This window comes from Rhinopithecus roxellana, chromosome 10 (assembly GCF_007565055.1).
Source record: "Rhinopithecus roxellana isolate Shanxi Qingling chromosome 10, ASM756505v1, whole genome shotgun sequence".
Taxonomy (NCBI): Eukaryota; Metazoa; Chordata; class Mammalia; order Primates; family Cercopithecidae; genus Rhinopithecus; species Rhinopithecus roxellana.
This window is the reverse complement of record NC_044558.1, coordinates 46,498,692-46,521,944: the sequence shown is the minus strand read 5'-3', so window position 1 is coordinate 46,521,944 and position 23,253 is coordinate 46,498,692. Positions and strand designations below refer to the sequence as shown.

The 23,253-nt window shown below is 42.5% G+C and overlaps 1 protein-coding gene and 1 non-coding gene across 3 annotated transcripts in view; both read right to left on the bottom strand.

Moving 5' to 3' along the window:
* C10H12orf56 (chromosome 10 C12orf56 homolog) overlaps nt 1-23,253 on the bottom strand; it is a 115,553-nt gene that overhangs the window by 75,409 nt on the left and 16,891 nt on the right. For both annotated transcript variants that reach the window (XM_010386922.2, XM_010386923.2), the window contains exon 2: nt 5,750-5,912. In XM_010386922.2, coding sequence (XP_010385224.2) covers nt 5,750-5,912 — 163 coding nt within the window. The remainder of the gene's footprint in view (nt 1-5,749; nt 5,913-23,253) is intronic.
* On the bottom strand, nt 8,546-8,649 carry LOC115900207. Its single transcript, XR_004059875.1, has one exon. It is a non-coding gene; the product is annotated as a small nucleolar RNA U13 (small nucleolar RNA).

The window sequence follows — 23,253 nt, the reverse complement described above, 5'->3', positions numbered from 1 at the left end:
AAAATAAAATATGAGCCAGGTGTGGTGGTACATGCCTGTAATCCAAGCTACTCAGGAGGCTGAAGCAGGAGAATTGCTTGAACCCGGGAGGCGGAAGTTGCAGTGAGCTGAGATCGTGCTGTTGCACTCCAACCTAGGCAACAGAGCAAGACTCCATATCCAAAAAAAAGGGAGGGGGGTGTTATATGGTTTTTCTGCAAATTGAGGATTAAAATAAAAGCATAACAAGGCACTCTTAAGGCACTAATCTGCTCCTCAGCAAAATTTGTAAAGGGTTATAAAAGATTTTTGCTTTTTAAAAAATTTCCAAGTCATCATTTTGGCAAAACAAATAAGGTAATCTGGTATTCTCTTTCATAACATCAAGTGCTTTAAGTCTCTAATATGTTTAACAGTCTTCTCCAAATCAAACTTCAGTTTCAAAATTGTCCTTCTTGATGGCTAGTTTTTGGATGCTACAGACGGCCCCGGGGCATACAGAAGAGAGGTAAACAGGATTACCTGATATGTTTAGGTACATGGGATTGCCAAAATGATGTTTAATCTTCCTCAGGTTATATTTTAGGGAATAATATTAATATATGTTCCAAAATGTACGGGATTTCTAAAATTCTAATGTCTGACTATAGGCTAGCAATCACAATTAAGGTTGTTATGTTAAGTTTTTTGTCTTGTCTTGATCCTCTTCAAAGGATGGTTTATTATCAGCTATAGAACTTTGACAGGTGCTCTAAAATGCAGGTTTCTGATAACTTTTGAGATTGTGACATTGGAATAAAAGAAAAACATAAGGACTCATGAAGAGCTGAATTGTTCACAAATATCAAGCAAAACAAGAATGGACTGAACTAATAGAAAACTGAAGTAAGTTTTTTTTTCTTGGCCGGGCACGGTGGCTCAAGCCTGTAATCCCAGCACTTTGGGAGGCCGAGACGGGCGGGTCACAAGGTCAGGAGATCGAGACCATCCTGGCTAACACAGTGAAACCCCGTCTCTACTAAAAAAAATACAAAAAACTAGCCGGGCGTGGTGGCGGGCGCCTGTGGTCCCAGCTACTCGGGAGGCTGAGGCAGGAGAATGGCGTAAAACCCTGGAGGCGGAGCTTGCAGTGAGCTGAGATCCGGCCACTGCACTCCAGCCTGGGCGACAGAGCGAGACTCTGTCTCAAAAAAAAAAAAAAAAAAAAAGTTTTTTTTTCTTTTTTGGGACAGAGCCTTGCTCTGCTGCCCAGGCTGGAGTGCAATGGTGTGATCTCAGCTCACTGCAACCTCTGCCTCCCAGGTTCAAATGATTCTCCTGCTGTCACAATCTACACATCTGACAAAGGACTAATATCCAGACTCTATTACAAACTCAAATGAATTAGCAAGAAAAAAAAATCCTATCAAAAAGTAGGCTAAGGACATGAATAAACAGTTCTCAAAAGAAGATATACAAATGGCCAAGAAACATGAAAAAAAGCTCAACATCACTAATGATCAGGGGAATGCAAAGCAAAATCACAATGCAATACCACTTTACTTCTGCAAGAATGACCATAATCAAAAAATCAAAAAACAATAGATGTTGGTGTGGATGCGGTGATCAGGGAACACTTTTACACTGCTGGTGGGAACGTAAACTACTACAGCCACTATGGAAAACAGTGTGGAGATTCCTTAAAGAACTAAAAATAGAACTACCATTTGATCCAGCAATCCCACTACTGGGCATCTACCCAGTGGAATAAAAGTCTTTATACAAAAAAGATACTTGCACATGCATGTTTATAGTGGTACAATTCACAATTGCAAAATTGTGGAACCAATCCAAATGCCCATCAATCAATGAGTGAATAAAGAAACTGTGGCATATATATGTGTGTATATATATATATGATGGAATACTACTCAGCCATAAAAAGGAGTGAATTAACGGCATTCACAGTGACCTGGATGACACTGGAGACTATTATTCTAAGTGAAGTAACTCAGGAATGGAAAAGCAAACATTTTGCATTCTCACTGATTTGTGGTAGCTAACCTATGAGGACACAAAAGCATAAGAATGATACAATAGGCTGGGAACGGTTGCTCACGCCTGTAATCCCGACACTCTGGGAGGCCAAGGCAGGCATATCACAAGGTCAGGAGTTCGAGACCAGCCTGGCCAACATGGTGAAACCCTGTCTCTACTAAAAATATAAAAATTACCCAGGCATGGTGGTGGGTGCCTGTAATCTCAGCTACTCGGGAGGCTGAGGCAGGATAATTGCTTGAACCCAGGAAGTGGAGGTTGCAGTGAGCCAATATCACGCCATTGCACTCCAGCCTGAGTAACAGAGCAGGACTCCATCTCAAAAAAAAAAAAAAAAAAAAAAAAAAAAAAGCATGATATAATGGACTTTGGGAACTTGGGGGGAAGGGTAGAAGGAAGGTGAGGAATAAAAGACTACAAATAGGATGCAATGTATACTGGTTGGGTGATGGGTGCACCAAAATCTCACAAATTACCACTGAAGAACTTACTTACGTAACCAAATATGACCAATAAAGAACTTACTCATGTAATCAAATATGATCTGTACCCCAATAACCTACGGAAAAAATAAAGAAAAATGAAATTCAAGTTTGAGTACATCATTGCATTAGTTTGATAGGGCTGCATTGCATTAGTTTGATAGGGTAACAACGTACCACAGAGTGGCTAAAAAAAAAAAATCCATTTTCTTTGCAATAGGATGCAACTGGAGAAACTGGTTGTTTTACCAAGGCTTTGACTGGAAAGGTATGCTTCCCTTTAAGGAGTCAAGCTTGACTTGCAGAACTGATAAAAGCCTCTTGGGAAAACTGGCCTGATAGGTTGTCTATACAGTCCCCACACCGGGTTGCTAATTTGTGGTGAATAAAGAATGTCACTTTCTAACAGATCCAGGACCCCATGCTCTTGGGACCTCAAGAGGAGAGGCATTTACCCAACTTTCAGGTATTTGAGGGTACTAGCCCCTGGCGGGGCTCAGCTTTAGAAAGTCTTATCTGAGATTCCTTGTGGAACAGAGTTTCATCAAAGCCAGTCTAAAAGGCCTATGTAAAAATAATTATCTTTGCTGCACTTTATGCAAATAATCAGGTCAAATATAAGACTAAAGTCTATTTTGCAAACAACTCAGTCCTATCATGATTTGTTTTTAGCAAAAATGAGGACTGGGGAGAAAGAAATTATATTTCAAAACTTAAATATTTGTCATTAAATTCTAGACTTTTTAGATTAGCTGTTTTTAAGTTTTTGCCTACATTTTAGACTAACCCTGTTTATTCCTGTGAACCAATCAGCAATCTCTGGCTGTAGCTCATAAGGAACAAAAGGGGATGGGTAATGTAAAAATCTGGATCACTATTCAAGTTCTGAGAAACTATCCTACACATCCTGCCATTTGGGAAAATAAGACCAAGGGAGTTAACCAAAGCGAAACCCCATGCACCCAAATCTTAGCAAGAATAAATATAGCCACCACTTATCTGGGCATGTCACAGACATCCTTTTCTCTCCCTTGTTAGAGGATGACTCAATTCCACCTTAGCATTTGGCTTATAATAAGGAGTCTATGCAACCCCCTCCCCCGCAGACACATTTTTGTCCCAAACTCAATTCCAAGCTTTGGGTCAAAGCCCCAGGAAAGAAAGCTGGATCTGAAGGATCCAGCTGCAGGCAATAACAGAAGTTAAAAGGCACAGCACAGGTAAGCATGACTGATTCTTGCCAATTAAGCCAAGCTTCCCAATTCATGAAAAAAGGTCATGCTGATGATATCCATGGCATAAATGAAGTCTAAGGAACTCAATGGCTACTGACAGCAGGGGAGATAGGGCGTACATGAGTAAGAGTATATATTCCCAGCCCCTAGGCCCCCCGGTTAACATTAGTGAAAGCCGCTTTGATACCCATGGATGGCACCCTGATGTGGTCCCTGAGACTCAGGGATATAAGGATGGAAGAAAGAAAGAGGGATGCCTCACTTCTCATGTATACTGGGTATTCGCTAGGAAGAGATGGGAATGTGGGATGCCTCACTCCCCTCTTTCTATGAATAGAGGAGTAGCCATTATCTTCAAGCTGTACCCCTTTCGAATGCATCCTGAACCCCCTGGGAAAAAAAAAGTCATTTTCTTTCCTCTTTCCTCCTCTGTCCTCTCTTCACAGATAGGTATTGTATCTTGGTACTACGGGATACTCCCTTTGGATACATCCTCCAAACTGGAAAAAGTTACTTTCCCAAACCTTAAACTGGTTGCTTAAGATTGGGCTCAGGGGAAGGGAACCCAGAAGCCCAACATGCCAGCAAAAGAGTAAAAGGTTTTTTTGTGTGTGTGTGTGTGTGTGTGTGTGTGTGTGTTTTTAACCACTCAGGCTTTTTGTGCAAATTAGTAAAAGGTCTCAGGATCTTTGAGCTGTCCTTACCCACCATCCTTATTTCATTTTGATACATGTTTTCTAATAAGCCAGTTTATCTCTTCTCACTTTCAGGCCATTAAACTCCAAATAGTCATGCAACCAGAGCACCAGAGGATGGCCCCTTCTACAGGGAACCCTGAGATAGGCCGCTGAGGGAGATCTGACTGCCATTTTCCCAAAACAGCGCCCCCGTCAGCTGGAAGCAGTTAAGATCATTCCTCGTTCTTATCCTTATTCTTTTTTTTTTTTTTTTTTTGAGACGGAGTCTCGCTCTGTCGCCCGGGCTGGAGTGCAGTGGCCGGATCTCAGCTCACTGCAAGCTCCGCCTCCCGGGTTTACTGCCATTCTCCTGTCTCAGCCTCCGAGTAGCTGGGACTACAGGCGCCCGCCACCTCGCCCGGCCACCTCGCCCGGCTAGTTTTTTGTATTTTTTAGTAGAGACGGGGTTTCACAGTGTTAGCCAAGATGGTCTCGATCTCCTGACCTCGTGATCCGCCCGCCTTGGCCTCCCAAAGTGCTGGGATTACAGGCTTGAGCCACCGCGCCCGGCCTCTTATCCTTATTCTAATGGCAGCTAGATGTACTTGTTTTTTTTTTTTTTTTTTTTTTTTGAGACGGAGTCTCGCTCTGTCGCCCGGGCTGGAGTGCAGTGGCGCGATCTCGGCTCACGGCAAGCTCCGCTTCTCGGGTTCAGGGCATTCTCCTGCCTCAGCCTCCCGAGTAGCTGGGACTACAGGCGCCCGCCACCACACCTGGCTAATTTTTTGCATTTTTAGTAGAGACGGGGTTTCACCGTGTTAGCCAGGATGGTCTGGATGTCCTGACCTCGTGATCCGCCCGCCTCGGCCTCCCAAAATTCTGGGATTACAGGCGTGAGCCACCGCGCCGGGCCTTAGATGTACTTCTTTCGACTGGGTAATGATAGATGCAGGAGGAAGATAAGGAAACCTTCCCAGGGCCTTGTCTGGGCGAGTCCACATGTGCGCTGGGAGAGTAGGGTTGGAACCACCAGGAATTCGAGCCTTGTGCGGGTGGATGAGCCTGGTCTCTTCAGCTCTTGTGTGTGGCGGACTGATACTCAATCTGTGAGGTGAGCGCCCGTTGGCCAGACTCCTTTTTTCCACCGAGAGCTTTCTTTTAATAAATCCCACTCTCTTGCATCTTTCAATGTGTCCCCATGCCTAATTTTCCTGGCTGTGTGATAAGAACCTGGATTTTACCTGAACTAAGGAGCAAAATATCCTGCATCAATTTTAAGAAATATATTACATACTTTTTTTTTTTGCCTTAGATCCAGAGACAGACTGGAAGTACCTACCTTTCTCGTTGTTAGCTTTAGTATGATGAAATGGAAATAGGAATTTCCTGACACCGTTTAACTTTTTACACTCTTTTTTCAAAACAGTTGAAGAATAGATGATACGAATGTGTTGACTGATTTCTCTATCTGGCGAGCTCAAAAATTCTGGGTAATCATCAATCTGGAAAAAAAAATAATTCACCTAATTGAAGACAAATACAACTGCTTACCTACGTTGTTATAATAAATCCCCCCAAAGTTTTTTTGTTTCTACATATATGTATGTTTGTGTGTGTGTGTGTGTGTATATACTTTTTTTTTTTTTTCAAAACGGGAGTCTCACCCTGACACCCAGGCTGGAGTGCAGTGGTGTGATCTCAACTCATTGCAACCTCCACCTCCTGGGTTCAAGTGATTCTCCTGCCTCAGCCTCCTGAGTAGCTGGGATTACAGACGTGAGCCACCACACCCGGTTAATTTTTGTATTTTTAGTAAAGACAGGGTTTCACCATGTTGGCCAGGCTGGTCTCGAACTCCTGACCACAAGTGATCGCCCACCTCGGCCTCTCAAAGTGCTGGGATTACAGGCATGAGCCATGGCACCCGGCCCAAAGGCAAGTTTAAACTGAGTTCTTTTTTTTTCCCCCTTCATTTTCTCCACTGGGACATCTTCCTTTTCTTCTTGTTAGATTTCCCAATTATTTTTCTATTTTTTTAGTTCTTACTAAAAATGTGCTCAGCAACAGAACCCAAGAAACTATTTACACTATAGAATTGCTACATAAACACTAACAGTGTTTTGTTACAGTATTTGTTAAAATACATCCCTCTCCGCTTCCATTTTATTTTATTTTTTGTTGTTGAGACAGAGTCTCTCTTGGTCACCCAGGCTGGAGTGCAATGGCACAATCTCTGCTCGCTACAACCTCCACCTCCTGGGTTCAAGCAATTCTCGTGCCTCAGTCTCCTGAGTAACTAGGATTACAGGAACCTGCAATCACGCCCAGCTAATTTTTGTATTTTTGTAGAGATGGGGTTTCACCATGTGGGACAGGCTGGTCTTGAACTCCTGACCTAAGGTGATCCACCTGCCTCGGCCTCCCAAAGTGCTGGGATTATAGGCACGAGCCTCCGTGCCTAGTCCACTTGCATTTTAAAAATAATTTTTTCATAAAGGTCTCAAAAATGTATAATTAATTGATTTTACACCAAGATTTTTCTATGCAGGAGACAATGTCCATTTATAGGTAACAGTCCACAGATTCTGTGAAGCAAACATCTAGGTTTGAACTACTGGAAATGTGCTTCTCTCCAACGTGCTCTGTTCTCTATTCTGGATAAAAACGGGAAAAGTTCTCAATAAATAGATAGGACATTTAGATCTTCTCTGTAACAGCCTACTTCACTTTCTATGACAAGCAGCAATAGCATTTGATTGAAAAGCTAAGAGTGAGACAGGCACAATGGTGCCCACCTGTGGTCTCAGCTACTCTGGAGGCTGAGGCAGGGGAATCACTGGAGCTCAGGAGTTGAGGCTGTAGTGTGCTATGATCTGTGCAGTGCACTTGTCTGTGACCACTGTAACCCTCTCTGGGCAACATAGAAAGATCCCATCTCTTTTCTTTTTTTTATTTTGAGATGGAGTCTTGCTCTTGTCACCCATGCTGGAGTACAATCACACAATCTTGGCTCACTGCAACCTTCACCTCCCAGGTACAAGCAATTCTCCTGCCTCAGCCTCCAGAGTATCTGGGATTACAAGCACGTGCCACCACACCTGGCTAATTTTTTGTATTTTTTTCCATAGAGACAGGGTTTCACCATGTTGACCAAGCTGGTCTCGAACTCCTGACCTCAGGTGATCCATCTGCCTCGGCCTCCCAAAGTGCTGTAATCCCACAGCTTTGGGAGGCCAAGGCCGGTGTATCCCCTGAAGTTAGGAGTCTGAGACCAGCCTAACCAACATGGTGAAACCCTGTCTCTACTAAAATGCAAAAATTAGCCAGGTGTGGTGGTGCATGCCTGTAGTCACAGCTATTTGGGAGGCTGAGGCAAGAGAATTGCTTGAACCCTGGAGGTGGAGGTTGCAGTGAGCTGAGATTGCACCACTGCACTCCAGCCTGGGCAACAGAGTGAGACTCCATCTCAAAAAAAAAAAAAACCTGGGGCTCAGGCAGAATTCCTGTACAGGCTTTTTGTGAGTACCTAGAATTTAGATAAGAATGTTTACTGTCATCATGCAGTTTCATTTTTCTTTTCACAAATCTAAGAAAGAAATATCAAGTAATACAATTTATAAAATCTAAATCAAAGGAATTGAAGATAGGAAGATGAATTAATAAAAAGCTATTAGTATCTACTCAAATTCAATTTTTTAAAATTATTTTCAAATATGTAGAGTAATTCAAACCAGTTAATGAATCTGTACTTGAAATCACCACTCATCTTTCTCTGATTTAAGCTAAACAATTTTAATTCCATTAGTCTTATTTATTTTTATGATTTGAACAGTAGTTTAATTTTAATTTTTTTTGAAACAGGATCTCAAAAAATTAGAAAAAAATGTGAATTTGTGCTCAATATAATGAAATCATTATTCTGATAAGTTTTTACTTCAACTTTATGTTTTATAATATCTCAGATTGAAGATAATTTCCAAGATCCTTAGGTAACTTAAAGCCTTGGGCAGATATTAAATTGAGGTAATAGATAATCATCAGACACCAAAATAATTCCTAAAAAAGAATACTGAAACATTGGCTACTTGAGCATTATTTTAAGTGTATATACATGTGGTTTTGTTTTTTCTTCTCATGCCAGATGGGTAATGTGCCCACATCATAACAAGCTTTGCGGGTGGTACTTCTCACACATGAGTGTGAAAACCCAATCACCATGCTTATGAACTTCAAAAGGATAAAAAAAAATACATACACTTGCCTGGACATGGTGGCTCACACCTGCAATCCCAGCACTTTGGGTAGCCGAGCTGGGTGGATCACAAGGTCAGGAGTTTGAGACCAGCCTGGCCAACGTGGTGAAACCCCATCTCCACTAAAGATACAAAAAATTAGCCTGGTGTGGTGGCGTGCACCTGTAATCCCAGCTACTCAGGAGGCTGAGGCAGGAGAATCGCTTGAACCCGGGAGGTGGAGGTTGCAGTGAGCTAAGATCATGCCATTGCACTCCAGCTTGGGCAACAGGGCGAGACTCCATCTCAAAAAAAAAAAAATAATTAAAAAAATAATACATTTAAGCTTATTTTTGTATTTTACAGAGAGGTTATATATTTTGGTCATGTTTAATCAATGTGCTCATTTACAAAGTTTCCATGCTTGTGAAAGAGGTTCTTCTTAGAAACAAATGCTTGTTCCTCAGTGCTGAAAAGAACGAGTGTTCAGATAAAGAATTTTCTCAGCAAAGCGATTGTTACTTCCATAGAAGGGTGCAATTGGTGGATGGAGCAATGGCAAGAGCACACCTGAACAAGGGAGGGGAAGGGGTTCTTATTCCTGACGCAGGTAGATCCTACTCCTGTGTCATTCCCCTGTTGGATAGGGTTGGACTGCATAGTCTAAGCTAATTCTGATTGGCTAATTTAAAGACAGCAGGGATACGAGTCAGAGTGGTGGGGTGAGTAGTTTGGCAGGAAGGATGGTTACAGAACAGGTAACTCAGGATGTGTCAGGACAGAGCAGGTGACGAGAGGAACAGATGTGAACTACTGATTAGAATTAGCGGGAAAGTTGTTTACTGAAACTAGAGGGAAGGGGGCGAAGACAACCAAGAAGTTAAACTTTAAAATGGAGAACAGAGAATAAGAGAGCTGAACATACTGACATACTGATTCTTTGAAGAGAAGCTTGGAGTTCATGATATCTAACATTCTTTTCAAGCATGTTGCTTTCTATGCCTACTATTAAATATTTTATTGTTACTTTGACTAACTAGGTAACCAGGCATTGTTTCTCAGGCACCCATGATTCTCTCTTAACCAAAAGTCAAAATCCCCTTTAATAAACACTTGATTTTTGCCTTCCCCAAATAAGATTCTAATTATAAGAAAGAAATATATTAAAATCTCAGGATATATTTTACACCTGAAACATCTTTGAGATTTATCAGCGGGCTCCTAAAAAAAAGCACAAAAACGTGGTCTTTCAACTTATGAGAAGAGGAGGCTGGAAATAATTTGGTCTACTTACTACTGTTTCATGGGAAGAATTGTCAAGTCCGAAGAGATGTTCAGTGTTCCTTAGCTTAAATTTGTGTAGGTAAGTTCTTAAGTAAGTTGTAATAACATAAATATTTCAGAAATTTTTCTGTGGGAGATTTGTTGATGCTTTTATTGCCTATATATCAGTCTTAGGGGTGCTTTGCCTTATTATATTAGACAACTGAAATATGTGTTATCAATCAAAATTTTTTTTCTTTTTTCTTTTTTTTTTGAGGCAGGGTTGAGCTCTGTAGCTGAGGCTGGAGTGCAGTCATACAATCTCAGGTCACTGCAACCTCTGCCTCCCAGGCTCAAGCGATCCTCCCACCTCAGCTTCCTGAGTAGCTGAGACTACAGGCACATGCCACCAGGCTGGGCTAAATTATTTTACTTTTTTTATAGAGATGAGGTCTCGGGCCAGGCGAGGTGGCTCGTGCCTGTAATCCCAATAGTTTCAGGGCCGAGGCAGGTGGATCATTTGAGATAAGGAGTTTGAGACCACCCTGGCCAACATAGTGAGACCCCCATCTCTACTAACACTGCAAAAATTAGCCAGGCTTAGTGGCACGCACCTGTGATCCCAGCTACTCAGGAGGCTGAGGCAGGAGAATTGCTTGAACCTGGAGACAGAGACTGCCATGAGCTGAGATTGTGCCACTGCACTCCAGCCTGGGTGATAGAGGGGTACTCCATCTCAAAAAAAAAGAAAAAGAAAAAGAAAAAAGAAAAGAAAGCCACTTCTATATACCCTACAAGGCCTCCATCACTGTGAGGTGATATGTGATTACACTGATAGTTGTCACACAAACAAGTGGACATATTTGCGTATGTAAAAGGAGGGATGATGACAGATGTGATAAAAAGAAACTATGAATAGTGGTAGTACCAAAAGATTATGTACCAAAAGTACTGTGATTTCTCATTTCCCCCTTTCTCTCTTATTGGTTGATTTAGAAATCATAATCTCGGCTGGGTGCAGTGGCTCACGCCTGTAATCCCAACACTTTGGGAGGCTGAGGCAGGCAGATCACTAGGTCAGGAGTTCGAGACCAGTCTGGCCAACATGGTGAAACCCCATCTATACTAAAAATACAAAAATTAGCCAGGTGTGGTGGCATGTACGTGTAATCCCAGCTACTCAGGAGACTGAGGCAGGAGAATCGCTGGAACCCGGGAGGCAGAGATTGCAGTGAGCTGAGATCGTGCCACTGCAATCCAGCCTGGGCAACACAGTGAGACTCTGTCTCAAAAGTAAGAATAATAATCTCAGCCAGGCATAGTGGCGCAAGCCTGTAATTGCAGCACTTTGGGAGGCTGAGGCTGGTGAATCACTTGAGGTCAGGAGCTCAAGACCAGCCTGGCCAACGTGGTTAAACTCCATCTCTACTAAAAATACAAAAATTAGCCAGATGTGGTGGTGCACGCCTGTAATCCCAGCTACTTGGGAGGCTGAAGCAGGAGAATCGCTTGAACCCAGGACGGGGAGGATGCAGTGAGCCGAGATCACACCACTGCCTGGGCGACAAAGTGAGACTGCGTTTCCAAATAATAATAATAATCTCAGTTGCAAAACTCATGGTCACAAAATTGTAAGACAGAACAAAACTCTAACAGAAACATTTAATTCAACTTGGACTTGAGGAAAGAGGGCAAAGTGTTAGAGAAAGGAGGGTGGTTTCTTCTTTTCCTTATTTGCTTATGATGGAGTTCAGGACATACTACCCCAAAATAGGGCACTTCACCAGATTGATTATTTTAAGCTGAAGGAACTTGAGGAATGACATGTACAGGAAGCACTTTTTGACCTTGATCTGAAGCAGGTCATAAAATCTAGGAATAATTTTCTAACCTTCTTTTGATGCAGGTCATAGAGCCCTCATGCGAAAGGTGCCCTCCCTGTATCCAGAGGAAAGGATAAAGTATCTGAACAAACAGGCCTAACATTCTCCAATTTGTTACACTGAGATCATACTTTTTCTTTGTCCTATTATATTTCTCCATGACTTTCCTCTCTTCATCAAACCAAGCATAAAGACATTCAGGTTTAATCACTTCTTCAGATCTTCATTTCCTTACGAAGGCTCCCATGTCACATAAAACTGAAATAAATGTGTATGTTTTTCTGTTGTTAATCTATCCTTTGTTACAAGGGCCCCAAGCCAATGAACCTAAGATGGGTGGAAGGAAAAGATTTATTTCCTCCTTTATACTTTTAAAAATTAAAAAAAAAATTTTCAAAAATAAAAATCTCTGTTTAAAAAAATGTCTCTTTGTAAAGATCACAGCATGTTTGTGAAGCCAGAGAGGACCACTCAGGAGCCAGGCAAGTCTAATTGACACATCTATTGGGGGGTAAAGAGTTTTCTGAAAGTTTTTCCACTGTGAGCACTGAACAGGGCAGGAAAGCTTAATCCAAAGAACATGCTCTCAGTGCCTGAAGAAAGAAAAGAAGCTCTTTTTTTTTTTTTTTTAAGACTGAGTTTTGCCCTGTCACTCAGGCTAGAGTACAGTGGCGTGATCTTTGCTCACTGCAAGCTCCTCTTCCCGGGTTCAAGCAATTCTTCCTGCCTCAGCCTCCTGAGTAGCTGGGATTACAGGCACCCATCAATATGTCTGGCTAATTTTTGTAGTTTTAGTAGAGACAGAGTTTCACCATGTTGGCCAGGCTGGTCTCGGACTCCTGACCTTAAGTGATCCACCCGCCTCGCCCTCCCAAAGTGCTGGGATTACAGGAGTGAGCCACTGCGCCCAGTGAAAAGAAGCTCTTAAGAGGGACAAAGCTGAATTCAATCCCTTGCTAGCAATTTAGTTTAGACATGGTATAATTTTAAAGAAACATTTTTTTGCGTTTACATCAGAGACATTTTTACAAAATTCAAAAACTGGCCGGGCGCAGTGGCTCATGCCTGTAATCCCGGCACTTTGGGAGGCTGAGGCCAGCAATTGCATGAAGCCAGGAGTTCAAGACCAGCCTGGCCAAATGGCGAAACCCCATCTCCACTAAAAATACAAAAATTAGCTGGGCGTGGTGGCAGGCGCCTGTAATTCCAGCTACTTGGGAGGCTGAGGCAGGAGAATTGCTTGAACCCAGGAGACAGAGGTTGCAGTGAGCCGAGATCACGCCATTGCACTCCAGCCTGGGTGACAGAACAAGACTCCATCTCAAAAAATAAAAAAGAAAATTCAAAAACCAAACCTTCCATTTAACCCCAAAATGTGAAAAAATATAGATAATAGGTAGGTAGGTAGATAGACAGATGATAGATGACAGACAGACAGACAGATAGATAGGAAAGATATTGTAAAGATCCTATAAAATAATTTTAAAATTTTCTAACTGTCCTAAAATAAGCTCTAAGTATGGTGAGTAAAATTCTATTTTGAATGGCTATTTAGCTTATTTAGGTTGAAAATAAGTTAAGATTTTTTATGTTTCATATAACATCAAATTTGTTTTTAGGACTGTTTATGAAAGTTGAAAGAACTGCCTTTATCCAGACCCTTTTTAGCACAGGCAATAATATCTAAGTAATATATACCGGAAAATAATTTTAAAAGTCCAAATCAGGACACATACTTTTTTTTTTTTGTAAGAACTGCCAACAAAAAACCTTTGGTATAACAATGAAATCACATTATTTATATACATTTGATAAATCAACTCTTTTAAGTATATTTGCATAAAATTATTATTGGGCCAGGTGTGGTGTCACACCTGTAATCCTAGCATTTAGGGAGGCTGAGGTGGGCAGATTACTTGAAGTCGGGAGTTTGAGACCAGCCTGGCCAATGTGGTGAAACTGGTCTCTACTAAAAACACAAAAATGAGCTGGGTGTGGTGGTGCGCACCTGTAATCCCATCTAGTCAGAAGGCTGAGGCAGGAGAATCGCTTGAACCAGGGAGGCAGAGGTTGCAGTGAGCTGAGATTCGCACCACTGCACTCCAGCCTGGGAGACAAAGTAAGAATCCATCTCAGAAAAAGAAAAAAAAAAATTACATTGGCCCGGCACTGCACTTGTATGCCACACCAATATAAACGGTAATGTTAGAAGTAATTGAGTCAGAGCAACTCCATCTTGAATGGGGCTGCGTAAAATGAGGCTGAGACCTGCTGGGCCGCATTCTCAGGAGGTTAAGGCATTCTATAAGTCACAGGATGAGATAGGAGCGCAGCACAAGATATAGGTCATAAAGACCTTGCTGATAAAACAGGTAGCAGTAAAGAAGTCAGCTAAAACCCACCAAAACCAAGATGGCGATGAGAGTGACCTCTGGTCGTCCTTACTGCTACACTCCCACCAGTGCCATGACAGTTTACAAATGCCATGCCAACCTCAGGAAGTTACCCTATATAGTCTTGAAAAGGGGGGCATGAAAAATTCACCTTTTGTTTGGCATATAATCAAGAAATAACCATAAGAATGGGCAACTAGCAGCCTTTGGGGCTGCTCTGCCTATGGAGTAACCATTCTCTTCTTCCTTTACTTGTTTTTTTTTTTTTTTTTTTTTTTTTTTTTGAGATGGAGTTTCGCTCTTATTGCCCAGGCTGGAGTGCAATGGTGCAATCTCGGCTCACTGCAACCTCCTCCTCCAGATTCAAGCGATTCTCCTGCCTCAGCCTCCCGAGTATCTGGGATTACAGGCATGTGCCACCATGCCCAGCTAATTTTGTATTTTTAGTAGAGATGGGGTGTCTCCATGTTGGTCAGGCTGGTCTCAAACTCTCGACCCCAGGTCATCTGCCCACCTCGGCCTCCCAAAGTGCTGGGATTACAGGCATGAGCCACCTTGCCCAGCCTATTCCTTTACTTTCTTAATAAACTTGCTTTCACTTTATGGACTCACCTCGAATTCTTTCTTGCACGACACCCAAGAACCCTCTCTTGGGGGCTGGATTGGGACCCCTTTCCAGTAACAGCAACTAGCTGTCTTTTCTCCTTAGAAACTGGGGCTGGGGAAGTTGGAGTTAGTTGCAAGTGGCCTCCTAAGTTCTCACTCCCTGTCATAAACTATAACATTTTGTAATATTTGGCCTAAAATTTGCTTTGGAAGGTGCTGTTACCAGAAAGGGGTCTTGATACAGAACCCAAGAGAGGGTTCATGGACCAGGCACAAGAAATAATTCAGGGTGAGTCCACACTGCAAAGTAAAAGCAATTTTGCACTCCAGCCTGGGCTACAGAGCAACACTCCGTCCCGAAAGAAAGAAAGAAAGAAAGAAAGAAAGAAAGAAAGAAAGAAAGAAAGAAAGAAAGAAAGAAAGAAAGAAAGAAAGAAAGAAAGAAAAAAGAAAAAGAAAGTAAAGCAATAAGAATGGCTACTCCACAGGTTACTCCATTAAAAAATAGCCAAATTTTATGGTTATTTATTGATTATATGCTAAACAGAGGGTGGATTATTCATGAGTTTTCTGGAAAAGGGTGGGAAATTCCTGGAACTGATGGTTTCTCCCCTTTTTAGACTATATAGGATAGCTTCCTGAGGTTGCCACAGCATTCGTAAACCGTCATGGCACTGGTGGAGTGTAGCAGTGAGGAAGACCAGAGGTCAGCTCGTCGCCATCTTGGTTTTGGTGGGTTTAGGCTGACTTCTTTACTGCAACCTGTTTTATCAGCAAGGTCTTTATGACCTGTGTCTTGTGCTGACCTCCTGTCTCATCCTGTGACTTAGAATGCCTTACCTCCTGGGAATGTGGCCCAGTAGGTCATAGTCTCATATTACGCAGCCCCTGTTCAAGATGGAATTGTTCTGGCTTAAACACCTCTGACAGTGCTGAATGTATAACCCTCAAGTGGTTTGGAACCAAGTGATGCACCAATTACTATTCTCAAAGTAAAATCTGGGCACTGAGAAAACTCTAAAACAACCATGTTACCTGCTGAAGGAAAATGAACATGCTGGCTCCCTAGCGAGGTGCACCTTCTCTCGATCTGTGAGGCTAAAAGGACAGGTAAGTGTGAAGGAAAGTGTTAACTCAGTTGTTTAAACCCCTTATGTTCCAAAGAAAGGCTTGAATCAGCACTGGCCTCTGACCCACGGCGGGGAGATCATCTCGAACCCTTGGGATATTCTGGTCCATAAAAGTGTTTTGGGGCGCACGCTTGGGGCCCCTTCGAGAGGAGGAGGAAGAGGGGAAATGGTTGCCAGAGGAGAGTATCTCGAAGTGTATTCTTTGGAACCAGCACCTACTATGTTCTCAATGCCGTGCCACCTGGAGATGATCATGGGAATAGCCAGAGTAGTCATGTACAAATCTTTTTGCGGAAACAGGTGCTTGAACGTATGCCTAAATGTTCGAGTTTGGCACGAGGCCACCGTTGGAACACTGATGAGAGATCATGATGCAGTCATCCTTTTGGATCTTTTTAATAATGTATGACCCTTCACCTTTAATCCCCTGACCTGCATTACCTTGGTCACCGTTTCATTCTTTTATTTCATTTCTCACTTTTGGTGTAAAAGCTGTAACATTTCATCTATCAAAGTGTAACACGATGATTTCCTCAAATAGATAATTCCTTTGAGCGATAAATTTGCAAAATGCTGTCTTCATTTGCTGTGTTAAAATTTATTTCTGTTTTTTTTTTTTTTTTTTTTTTTTTTAAAGAATGTTGGGCCGGGCACAGTGGCTCACGCCTGTAATCACAAAACGTTGGGAGGCCGATATGGGCAGATCACTTGAACCCAGGAGTTCCAGACCAGCCTGGGCAACATACGGAAACCCTGTGTCTACTAAAAATACAAAAATTAGCCGGGTGTGATGGCGTGTGCCTGTAGTCCCAGTTACTTGCGGGAGGTCGAGGTTACAGGGCGCCGAGATTGAGCTACTGCACTCCAGCCCAGGCAATGAGAAGGAGACCCTGCCTCAAAAAAACAAAACAAACAAAAATTTCTTAAATTAAAAAAAAAATTTAAAAGTGTTTTTGCATGTCTGAAACCTTGGACCATACTGAACCAGTTGGACCAGATAAGTTTATCCTGCAATGTGATTTATTGTAAACACCTGTTTTTGCTCAAGGGTAGGGAGCAGTGAAGAGGCATTGGGGGTGCTGGCGTCTGAGTAACTGAAGTCACTCACTCATGTAGGCCTTGCATGCCTATGGGACTAATGGAACACCAAGGCTAAGGTGAGCTTCCCTGGTTGGCAACACTTTGTACATGTTGTCGCACGTTGCTGGGAGAAGTAAGCAGGTCTATGCTGCTCCACTGAAAAAGAACACTGGCAATTTGTACCCAGTTTCTCTTAGATATCATCCCATGCACCTTTTCCCTTTACTAACTTTAATATGTATCCTTTCGCTGTAATAAATGTAAGCTGTGAATATAAAAACGTTTCTGAATCCTGTGAGTCCTTTCAGTGAATCATCAAGCAGGATGGCAGACTTGGGAGCCCCCTACACAGTGGGATAACCATACCCAGGCATGAGCCATTGGCTGCCTAGCCCACTCTCACTCTGCCTCCTTTGGGCACTGCATGGCTTTGTCCTACCCCAGGCTAGAAGTCAGAGAGAGGTCAGCCCACTGCCCCATCCTTCCTCTTTAAAGGATTCATAAAAATTCTCATCCTTGTGGCCAGATTCTCTCCAGCATGAAGATGGGGAAAGGAAAAAAAAAATGAAATATTGAAACAATGTCACATAGAATATAAGAACTAACATTCGTTGAACACTCATTACATGATCCTTTAAGTGCTTTATAGGTATATCATTTAATCTCCAGACAACTTTGTCAGCTGTTAAAACTATTCCTTTTTTTTTTTTTTTTTTTGAGATGGAGTTTCGCTCCTGTTGCCCCGGCGGGAGTGCAGTGGCGTGATCTCGGCTCACTGCAACCTCTGCCTTCCGGTTTCAAGTGATTCTCCTGCTTCAGCCTCCCAAGTAACTGGGACTACAGGTGCCCGCCACCAAGCTCGGCTAATTTTTTTGTATTAGTAGAGATGGAGTTTCACTAGGTTGGCCAGGCTGCTCTCGAACTCCTGACCTCGTGATCTGCCCTCCTCAGCCTCCCAAAGTACTGGGATTACAGGCATGAACCACCGCACCTGGCCACTATTCCCATCTTACAAGGGAAGACAAGGAACCTAATGCTCAGAGAACTAAGTTACTTGCCCAAATTGTCACTGCTAATGAGTGGCAGACCAGAGATTCAAAATGAAGCCTATGCTCTCAACTTACACAAACTGACACACAAAATATAAAACAGCAGGGCATGTGGCTCATGACTGTAATATCAGCACTTTGGGAGGCCCAGGTATACATAATATATTCTATTATATATTATAATATATATACAGATAAAAAGAAACTAAAACACTAGGGGTCTAAAAATAAAATTGCTTCCATTATGAGACAGGACAATGTTACAATAAAGTAAATTTTTGTATTCTCACTATGAGACAATGTTTAAGGAGAGATACTTTTTTTTTTTTTTTTTTGAGACAGAGTCTTGCTCTGTCGCCCAGGCTAGAGTGCAGTGGCATGATCTTGGCTCACTGCAACCTCTACCTCCTGGGTTCAAGAGATTCTCTTGCCTCTCTCAGCCTCCACCACCGCACCCAGCTAATTTTTGTATTTAGTAGAGATGGGATTTCACCATGTTGGCCAGGCTGGCCTTGAACTCTTGACCTCAAGCAATCCACCTGCCGCAGCCTCCCAAAGTGCTGGGATTACAGGTGTGAGTCACCGTGCCAGGCACTCTTTTTTTTATCCTTTTTTTCTGAAATGGAGTTTTGCTCTGTCACCCAGGCTGGAGTGCAGTGGCACAATCTCAGCTCACTGCAACCTCCACCTCCCGGGTTCAAGTGATTCTCCTGCCTCAGCTTCCCGAGTAGCTGGGATTACAGCTGCATGCCACCACGCCCAGCTAATTTTTATATTTTTAGTAGAGACAGGGTTTCACCATGTTGGCTACGCTGGTCTCAAACTCCTGACCTCAGTTGATCCACCTACCTCAGCCTCCCAAAGTTCTGGGATTAGAGGTGTGAGCCACCGCACCCGGCCTTGTTTTTTTGAGACCAGGTCTTGCTCTTTTGTTCAGGCTGGGGTGCAGTAGCATAGTCATGGCTACTGCAGCCTCAACCTGCTCGACTCAAGTGATGCTCCCACCTCAGCATCCCAAAGTGCTGGGAGTACAGGTGTGAGCCAATATGCCCAGCCTAAGGAGAGATACTGTACAACATAAACATGATTACTGTAACGAATGTCACAAAACCCTCACAAATTCCGGATTTCCTAATTACTGAATTGACCCATTTTGCTTGTGTGGTGGCAAATGTCTTCATTTCTCATGCATTCTCATGAACCGTCCACCTATGGAATATCTTATCAAAGGCCTGACATCAAAGAGAGATTGAAACATGAAAGAGAACCTCAGACTATGAAAGCCTAAAAAATGAATTTAACACAAAATAATGTACACGGGTCAGGATTAAAATCACTTAGAAATCAGAATTCTGAGTGAACCATATTAAAGTGTTCTGAAGGAAAGCCATCAGGCAGACAGCAATCTCATTACCAGAAATACATTATTCTAATTAAATTCTTATGGGCCAATTCATTCTTTTGTGCCCTATTATTAAGTACATTATCACCAAACTGGGTAATCACAGTCGACATCTTGACAAAAATTTGGAATGGTTGGGAAAACTATAAACTAGTAGTCAGGAAATCTGATTTATAGTGTGGCTTCCACTACTAACTAGCAGTGTGACTTCAGTTAAGTCACTTAACCTCTTTTGACATTGATTTCCTCGTGTGTAAAATGAAAAATATGGAATAGGTTTGAGGTCTCTTCTACTTTGTGAAAGATACTGGCACTAGCAAACCTACAAGAAATACTAACTAAACAGAGTCCTTCAGGCTGAAATAAAAGAACTTAGGGAGTAACTTGAATGCAAATCAAGAAATGTCTTAAAGATAACTACATAGGTTTCAGCATCATGGTTCATGCCTGTGATCCCAGCACTTTGGGAAGCTGAGGAAGGAGGATCACTTGAGGCCAAGAAGTCAAAACCAACCTGGGCACCATAGTGAAATCCCATCTCTCTACAAAAAAACAAAACTACATAGGTTAAAAAAAAAATGACTACATAGTTAAAAATAAAAGACAGTTAAATGATTTTTTTTTTTTTCTTTAGACAGAATTTCATTCTGTTGCCCAGGCTGGAGTGCAGTGGTGCAATCTCGGCTCACTGCAACCTCTGCCTCCCGGGTTCAAGTGATTCTCCTACCTCAGCCTCCCAAATAGCTGGGATTACAGGCATGTGCCACCACACCCGGCTAATTTTTGTATTTTTAGTACAGGCAGGGTTTCACCATATTGGCTGGGCTGGTCTTGAACTCCTCACTACAAGTGATCTGCCAGCCTCAGCCTCCCAAAGAGCTAGGATTACAGGTGTGAGCCATGGTGCCTGACTTTAAAATGAATTTTTTGTTTGTAACTCTTTTTATTTCCTATCTAATTAAAAGGCCACTGCCTAAAGCAGTACTTATACATCTGTGTTGATGGGAACACAGTGTATAATATGTAATCTGTATGACAGTAATAGCACAAAGGAGGGGGAGAGAACAGAGCTATATGGAAGCAAAATTTTTATACACTATTAAAATCAAGCTGATAGGCCGGATGTGGTGGCTCACGCCTGTAATCCCAGCACTTTGGGAGGCCAAGGCAGGTGGATCACTGGAGGTCAGGAGTTCGACACCAGCCTGGCCAACATGGTGAAACCCTATCTCTACTAAAAACACAAAAAAATTAGCTGCGCATGGTGATGCATGCCTGTAATCCCAGCTACTTGGGAGGCTGAGGCAGGGGAACTGCTTGAACCCAGGAGGTGGAGGTTGCAGTGAGCTGAGATCATGCCACTGTACTCCAGCCTGTGAGGCAGGGCAAGACTCTGTCTCAAAAAAAAAAAAAAAAAAATCAAGCTGATAATAATCCAAACTAGACTGTTACAAAATAAGATGCTGGCCAGGCATGGTGGCTGAAATTACACCTATAATTTCAGCTCTTTGGGAGGCAGAGGCAAGTGGATCACTTGAGGTCAGGAGTTCAAGACCAGCCTGGCCAACATAGCAAAACCCTCTCTCCACAAAAAATACAAAAATTAGTCAGGTGTGGTGGCGGGCACCTGTAATCCCAGCTACTTGGGAGGCTGAGACTGGAGAATTGCTTGATCCCAGGAGGCAGAGGTTGCAATGAGCCGAGATTATGCTACTGTACTCCACCCTGGGTGACAGAGTGAGACTCTGCCCCTACCAAAAAAAAAAAAAAAAGATAGGCCAGGTGTGGTGACTCATGCCTATAATCTCAGCACTTTCGGAGGCTGAGGCAGGAGGATCATTTGAGGTCAGGAGTTCGAGACCAGCCTGACCAACAGAGCAAAACCACATCTCTACCAAAAATACAAATATTAGCTGTGTATGGTGCCATGCGCCCATAGTCCCAGCTACTTGGGAGGCTGAGGCATGAGAATCGCTTGAGCCCAGGAGGCAGAGGTTGCAGTGAGCTGAAATTGTGCTACTGCATTCCAGCCTGGACAACAGACCATGTCTCAAAAAAATAAAAATAAATAAATAAAAAGATGCTAATTGCACCAATTTTAAAATTGGAACTAGAAGAAAAGACTTTGAATAACTGAAACAATCTTGAGAAAGAAGAACAATGCTGAAGGCATCACATTTCCTGATTTCAAAATATATTATAAAGCTCTAGTAACTAAAACTGTAAGGTACCAATGTGAAAACAGACATAGAGACCATTGGAAGAGAATAGAGAGCCCAGGGCCAGGCATGGCAGCTGACACCTATAATTCCAACTACTTGGGAAGATTGCTTGAGCCCAGGAGTTCAAGGCCGCAGTGAGCTACCATTGTACCACTACACTCCACAATGGGCCACAGAGTGCGACTCCATCTCTGAAAAACAAAAACAATAGAATAGAAAGCCCAGAAAGAAATCTACACATATATGGTCAACTGATCTTCCACATGAATGCCAAAAATACACAACAAGGATATGTTGGAAAAACTGGATATCAGCCAGACATGGTGACTCACACCTGTAATCCCATCATTTTGGAAGACCAAGGTGGGCAGATCACTTGAGGTCAGGAGTTCAAGACAGCCTGGCTAACACAGCAAAACCATCTCTACCAAAAAAATTACAAAAAAAAACATTACCCGGGAGTGGTGGCACGCACGTGTAATCCCAGCTACTGAGGTGTGACAATCACTTGAACCCAAGAGGCAGAGATTGCAGTGAGCCGAGATGGCACTGCTGTATGCCAGCCTGGGTGACAGAGTGAGACCCTGTCTCAAAAAAACAAAACCAAAAACACTGGATGTCCACAAGCAAAAGAATGAAATCAGAATATCTTATACTATAAAAAAAATCAACTCAAAATGGATTAAAGACTTAAACGTTAAGAATTGAAATTGTAAAACTCCTATAATCCAGGGGGTGGCCAGGCATGGTGGTTCATACCTGTAATCCCAGCACTTTGGAAGGCCAAGGCAGGTGGATCATCTGAGGTCAGGAATTTGAGACCAGCCTGGCTAACATGGTGAAACCTGGCTCTAAGAAAAATACAAAAATTAGCTGGGCATGGTGATGCACGCCTGTAGTCCCAGCTACTTGTGAGGCTGAGGCAGGAGGACTCCTTGAACCCAGGAGGTAGAGGTTGCAGTGAGCCAAAATCATGCCATTGCACTCCAGCCTGGGTGACAGAGTGAGACTCTGTCTCAAATAAAAAGAAGAAAAAGAAGAAGAAGAAGAAGAAAATACAGGGGGAATGTGTCATGATATTGGCCTTGGCAGTGATTTCTGTTTTGTTTTTGTTTTTGTTTTTGTTTTGCTTGCACCACCACACCCGGCTAATTTTTGTATTTTAGTAGAGACAGGGCTTCACTATGGTGGCCAGGCTGGTCTCGAACTACTGCCCTCAAGTGATCCTGCCGCCTCAGTCTCCATAAGTCCTAGGATTATAGGCGTCAGCCACTGCGCCTGGCCTCTTACATAGTACTACCTATGTTCAAACTCTGTTCTAAGCATTTTTTGTACATTTACTCATTTGGTCTTCATACTACCCTAGAAGATAGGGATTATATGTTATAGTTGAGGAAACTGAGGCATGGAGGAAGTTAAGGGATTTGCCCAAGGGTTCATAAAACCCAAGGGTTCATTTGTAAGCAAGTATTGAGAACATGCTATTAAAGGATTTTTTTTACCTTTGTTCAAAAAAAAAAAACCCTAAGAGTTTAATCATATAAATTGATTTGTAGTTTAGCAAAACAATTCATTTTTTGATC